This window comes from Asparagus officinalis, chromosome 7, assembly GCF_001876935.1.
Source record: "Asparagus officinalis chromosome 7, Aspof.V1, whole genome shotgun sequence".
Classification (NCBI taxonomy): Eukaryota; Viridiplantae; Streptophyta; class Magnoliopsida; order Asparagales; family Asparagaceae; genus Asparagus; species Asparagus officinalis.
In genome coordinates, this window is record NC_033800.1 from 11,373,315 (window position 1) to 11,379,972 (window position 6,658).

The 6,658-nt window shown below is 38.2% G+C and overlaps 3 protein-coding genes across 3 annotated transcripts; all 3 read right to left on the reverse strand.

Moving 5' to 3' along the window:
- Positions 422-2,028, reverse strand: LOC109846684. The gene is made up of 7 exons (XM_020415929.1): positions 2,007-2,028; positions 1,653-1,894; positions 1,351-1,563; positions 1,167-1,271; positions 975-1,091; positions 717-853; positions 422-605 (listed from the first exon to the last, which is right to left on the reverse strand). Exons 1-7 carry the CDS (start codon positions 2,026-2,028, stop codon positions 422-424), a joined length of 1,020 nt encoding a protein of 339 aa, XP_020271518.1.
- Positions 2,660-3,431, reverse strand: LOC109847701. Its single transcript, XM_020416932.1, has 2 exons — positions 3,382-3,431; positions 2,660-3,306 (listed from the first exon to the last, which is right to left on the reverse strand). The coding sequence occupies exon 2, from the start codon at positions 3,139-3,141 to the stop codon at positions 2,677-2,679; it is 465 nt and encodes a 154-aa protein (XP_020272521.1). The 5' UTR covers positions 3,142-3,306; positions 3,382-3,431; the 3' UTR covers positions 2,660-2,676.
- On the reverse strand, positions 3,305-4,400 carry LOC109849523. Its single transcript, XM_020419370.1, has 3 exons — positions 3,889-4,400; positions 3,568-3,804; positions 3,305-3,484 (listed from the first exon to the last, which is right to left on the reverse strand). The coding sequence occupies exons 1-3, from the start codon at positions 4,296-4,298 to the stop codon at positions 3,370-3,372; spliced, it is 762 nt and encodes a 253-aa protein (XP_020274959.1). The 5' UTR covers positions 4,299-4,400; the 3' UTR covers positions 3,305-3,369.

Genomic DNA, 6,658 nt, shown 5'->3' on the forward strand with positions numbered 1-6,658 from the left:
CTGGCGTTTTGATGTTGAAACACGGGGAGGACCTCCGCGTTTTGATGTTGAAACGCGGGGTTCGACCCTGGCGTTTTGATGTTGAAACACGGGGATGACCTCCGCGTCTTGCCTTGAAGAGATTATCACCAAGTAATCTCTTTTTGTCATAGCGTTGCAAAGATCATTGTCTTGTAATCTTCGTCTTGGCTCCTTGAGAATATGAGAGTCGTCAGATTGTAACTCCCGATGTTGATTGTGAAGGCTGTTGAAGTAGAGCTTCCATCAGTTGTCGTGAAGGTCGTCAGATTGTAACCTTCAGCAATCTACGCGAAAGTCTTCAGATTACAGCCTTCTGGAAGTCGTCAGATTGTAACTTCCATCATCGGTGGTTGATGGGGGATAAGCTATCTATTGTGATTTTTAGACAGCCTACAGTCACCTAGATATGTAGCTCCGAGTCAATCTTGTCAAGCAAATATGCAGAGATACGTGCGACAAATGGCATAGCCTGGAACCGAGGCGGGGCTGCTCTCATGGATGTAAATGGTGTGGAGGATGTTGTGGATGACCTCATGCTTACGCCGGGTGAAGCTCCAACACCATGCAGAGGATATCTCCCTCTCCTATGTTTAGGGAGAAATAAATATTAAATTTACCTCTCGAATTCAATAATGATAAAAAAATATAAATAGGAATGTAGTATTCAAATTGATTCAAATTTTCTACATCCATACCTATTATGACCCATCAAATGCTGTGTGAGAGTAATGTTGTCCTCTGCAGAAAGCATGTGAGGGTCCGGCTCAGATTGTTCCTCCTGCTGCGACATATACACAGTTGCAGCCTCCTTTGATGCAGCCTCAAATCCCTCCTAAAGCACAAATATATAATTATTTCATGGTAAAGACAATGTTATTTGTGTTCTCATTTCCTCATAATATTAACAACAAAATAGAATTAATAATACTACACAAGATATGTATAACTCTCACCACCAACTCGAGATTTGCCTTGATCTTATCTCGATTCTTCTCATCACCCCTATATCTATCACGGAAAATGCCATACGCCGCTTTCGCCCTCAAGTGTATTGGCATTAATGATTTTCCCTGTCATATTATATATTATCACACTCATAATCATACTAATCATTAAATTCATCAAAATATTAGACGGAAATCTACCGTATCCTGACAATAAACATCCTCCAGATTGGCATAGGAGTGTGAGCCCAAGTGGTGGTCATGCAGCTTCTTTCTTCTATTTTCTGACCCCTTCGTGGATTTATTCTTTTTTAAAAGAAAAAAATTAGCAAATATGCAATAAATTAATATCTTAAAAGTATAAAGTAATTTTCATGAAACTAACCTTGGAGGCATCGCTGTCCCAATACATGAGGAGAGCTGTGAAATGAACCTCGTCAACTCGGGCGTCGAGGTTTAAAAACCTCTGCCAGTCCTCCTCATACCTGTCATAGGTTTCATGTTTGATCTCATGCCTCCATTGTTTGAGAACTGCTTCAACCTTGACATTGAACACATAATTCCAAGCCCCCTCAAAGTCCTCAAGGCAGAAGCAGTCCTGTAGATTTACATACACATTTAGGAAAGATAATTTAATATCAAATACTAATTATTAATAAATAAAAAGTAATAGCAATATGTAGTTACCATAAGCTCTGTCCATATCGCCTCGTATGCGCTCCATGGTAGTTCTCGAAATTGAAAATAAGGGTTGATAATGGTCGATCTACGCACTAGAACCCCAATATATGCATTCAAGCGGGTCGAACATGGACCAACGGGCAAATTAGAACTATTCCACCTAATAATGGCCCTCATTCCTCTTGGTGGTTGTTTAGAATCAGGCTTACCTCTGCCACGTCTGTTCTCGATACGATCCTTCTTAGCACCTACAATAATAACATGATAATATATCATATAATATTACAAAATGTGAAAATTAAAAGGTATTTATCATATTAGCCACTTCGCTCCTTCTTTCCTTTGGGCTGCGAAGTGAACCTTTCTTTCGTGTGCTCATCATTTCACGCAAGTTGCTCTAATTTTCTCGCAGCACGTGTATGGTACCGTTCTCCTGCCGCCAGCCATATTTCTCGCAGCACGTGTATGGTACTTCCTTGCGTCAGCCATAGACTTATGAGAGGCTGGAGGTAAAGGTAAACTAAGATAGTCATGTGTCTTTGGCCGCAAGTCCGTGTGGAATGTATAAGATGGATATGTCGGTGTCCAAGTATCCCCTACATAAGAAAGGAGAATCATTAATATAGTTTTTAATTAACCATTATAATTGAGCATTATAATATTGAATACCTGCATCAGGGGATGGTTCTGGTACTGCATCAGAGGGGCCAGGTGATGAATAACCCGCATCTGCAACAAATTAATCACTATTAGCTAGATAATTAATAATTGATAAAATATATTAAAGTATTAATTAATTTTTATACCTGCATCCGGAGATGGTAGTGTATCATCAGCACCACTACCAGGAGTGATACTACGTGATCGATCACCCTCTAGGTCAAAGAGTCTCTTCATCCTCCTCATCTGCAAATTCAATTATTAACATAGTTAAGAAAAAAAATATACATGCTCATGAGATAAGTTATTATGAAATGCATTGTTCTTATTATGATTAGCTAAAAAACTTTAATGCAGTGTAACATATATATTACATACCTACATCCAACGCCACATTCTGTGCGTAAGAGAATTCTTGCCAAACATCATCAGATGAACCAATTGGTTCACTATAATTATATTCACTTTCTTCAATATTTTTTTCATTGTTATTAGGTAGAACAACAGATCTTGGCTCCTTGTACAAAACCACCCAATCAGATATGACATTCGGATCTCTCACGAAGAAGCACTGATCAGCTTGTTCTGCAAAAATGAATTTCTCATCCGTATATACTTCTCGATGGAGATTGACAAGTGTAAATCCATAATGATCCTTTTGCTTTTTTGCAGGACACCACCGAACCTTGAACATCGTGTAAGTACATTGTTTTGGTTTACCAAACCCGTAAATTACCTCAACAATATCTTCTAATTGGCCATAATATAGTATGTCAGCTAGAATTGGGTTCTGATCTCTTGTACTTGAAAAACATTCTTGAGCAAACAAGCCCATGACCCCACTGTTCTGAGTTACCCTCCTATCATCAGTCTCTAGCGTTCGAAATTTATATCCATTGACCAAATGCTCATTATAACGTCTCACTTCATAATAAGGGCGTTGTGCATGTATAATAATTTCATCTGGTAACGTAGTACCATCAAGAAGTGATTTATCAACCTAAGACAAAAAATTTCAGAATATTTAGGGGATGTTATATTATGAATGTTCATAAATTAATTGTTAAATACTTACATCAAATCTTAACCAATCAGAAAATTCTTTCCTATGTCTTTTCTGAATATTATGCGCTGCATTCCTACCGGTTGTTTCATTCTTAAGCTTCTCCAAATGTCGCCTACATAAACAATATATAAGTTTGCATTGCGAACATTATGTAAAATGAATAGTCTCATCTATATTTCGGGTGTTATTTGTTACCTTCGATAGTCTGCGAACATATCAAGGTTTTCCAGCACATATGCATGAATTTGTTCTAAGAGAGATCTCGGATATTTTTCACGCTTTCTCTCCTTATCTGGTACTTGAGCCGTGGTTTTCTTCTGGCGCATGTAACGTGATGCAAAAATAAAGCATTCATTTGCCACGTATCCTTCAGCTATCGAGCCTTCTGGACGAGCTCGATTGCGAACATTATGTTTCATGGAGCCCAAGTATCTTAGAATCAAAATAACTAATTATTAGCACGGTAATTTCAAAAACGCATATACAAGTAATGAATGCAAAAAAAATATAATTTACCTCTCAATCGGATACATCCAACGATAAGTAACAGGTCCGGCGATTCTAGCCTCTCTTGCAAGATGCTGGGTAAGATGGACCATAACCGTAAAAAAAGAAGGAGGGAATATTACTTCCATATTGCATAGAGTAACTCGGACCTCAGCTTCAAGTTTTTTAAATTCATCTACATCTATGACTTTAGAGCATAATTTTCTGAAAAACCCACAATACTCAATAATAATCTTCGACGCTTCTTTATCCATATTGTTACGGATTGCAACAGGAAGCAATTGATGGAGAAGAACGTGATAATCATGGGTCTTCAGACCTAAGAGTTTTCGCTCTTGCACTTGGACATTATTTGAAATGTTAGCAGAGTAACCATCCGGAGACTTTACTGATTTGAGAATTTCACAAAATCGTTGCATCTGCTCATTTGTCAGTGTAACACGAGACGGAGGCAACTTTAATTTTTTAAGTCCAACATCTTGAGCTTGCAAATCATTTCGGATATTCAAAGCAGTCAGATCTTGGCGCGCCCGTAGATTGACTTTAGAGCATAATTTTCTAAAAAACCCACAATACTCAATAATAATCTTCGACGCTTCTTTATCCATATTGTTACGGATTGCAACAGGAAGCAATTGATGGAGAAGAACGTGATAATCATGGGTCTTCAGACCTAAGAGTTTTCGCTCTTGCACTTGGACATTATTTGAAATGTTAGCAGAGTAACCATCCGGAGACTTTACTGATTTGAGAATTTCACAAAATCGTTGCATCTGCTCATTTGTCAGTGTAACACGAGACGGAGGCAACTTTAATTTTTTAAGTCCAACATCTTGAGCTTGCAAATCATTTCGGATATTCAAAGCAGTCAGATCTTGGCGCGCCCGTAGATCATCCTTCGACTTGTTTGCATCTTGTAGGAGAGTTGATACTATGTTATCACATATATTTTTCTCAATATGCATGACATCTAAGTTGTGGCGGATTTTAAGATTCTGCCAGTAAGGTAGCTGAAAGAAGATACTAAATTTAGTCCATCCTCTAGGTAATGTTTGAGTTTTTGACTTTAAATAATCTCTTACTCTGAGCGGGATAAATTTAGAATATCGATTTTTTCCAAACACAACTTTTGGAAACCCCTCAAGTAATTTTACAATCTCATTACCTGTCAGCTGACGCGGCTTCATTCTCTTCTCAACTGTGCCATCAAACATAGCTGATAACTTACTGTACTTATGACTCAAGGGCAACCATGCACCTTCGATTAAACCAATAACAACTCTTTCGACTATGTGGTAATTGAAGAGCTTCAAATTCCGGACCACATACAGGACAAGCACACTTTCCCTTTGTGGAATACCCAGACAGATTAGCATAGGCTGGAAAATCATTAATCGTCCATAATAGAATAGCACGTAATCTAAACGATTCTTTTAAATGGGCATCATATGTTACAATACCCTCAGACCATAGTTGTTTCAGCTCATCAATTAGAGGCTCTAAGTAAACATCAATATCATTTCCAGGTGCATGTTTACCGGGTATCAGTAATGAAAGTATCATAAATGGCTGTTTCATACAAAGCAATGGAGGTAAATTATATGGCATTAGTACAACTGGCCAAGTAGACCAACCAGAGCTCATTACCCCAAATGGATTGAATCCGTCACTTGACAGACCCAGTCTTACATTTCTGCAATCTTCGGCAAATCGAGGATAAATTTTATCAACATGCTTCCAAGCTACCGCATCAGCAGGATGTCTCAATTTACCATCATCTACTCGATCTTCCTTGTGCCACCTCATATTTTTCGCTGTTTCTTTGTTCATGTACAATCTTCGCAATCTAGGAGCTAATGGAAAATGTCGAAGCACATTGGCTGGAATTTTCTTCTGTGTTACTCTGTCTCCGTTGTAATCCTTATTGAAGAATTTGCACATTGTTTCCACCTAGAAACTCCACATGTCGGACATTCTTGAAGGTCTTTATTGGCCTTGTGGTACAAAATACAATCATTCGGACATGCATCAATCTTATTATAATCTAGACCCAGAGCAGCGACAATCTTCTCAGCTTGATAAGTTGTTTGGGGTATGCTATTCACTCCTCCAGGTATTACAGTTCGAAGCAAATCAAGAAGCATTTCAAAATAATTATCTGACATACCGCTAAGTGTCTTAATGTGTAGGAGTTTTAGCATAAATGAAAATCTGGAGTACTCGGTACATCCCTCATATAAGTCCTTTTCACTATCTTCTAGTAGCTTCAATATTCGTTCTATTTCTGCGGAGGAATGCATATCATCAATATTTTCGGCACTTCCATCATCTCCTACTTCTTCAGCTTCAACATCGATATCATCTTCACTTTTATCTCCGATATCATCCTCGACATTATCATCACCCTCAAATTCTCTAGGTCGAGGAAAAATATCATTCAACATTGTTTTTGTGTCATCTATTCGTTGTCCACCGGACGTACCGACACGCACATTTGGATCCACATCTTCAGTGATACCTTCCCCATGTCAGTTCTAATATTTATATTTTTCATCAAAACCTGATTTCATTAGGTGGATCCGTATATCATTACTATTCAGCAGTTTCAAATTCCTACACATGCAACAAGGACAATACATAGCACCACTTGCTAATTTTCTCGGATTCATTTCTGCATAACGTATGAAGGCTTCACATCCCTCCTTGTATCGTGTGTCACGAAATCTATGAAGCCGTGGGATATCTATCCATGATTTGTCAGGAATTACCCTCATCTGTA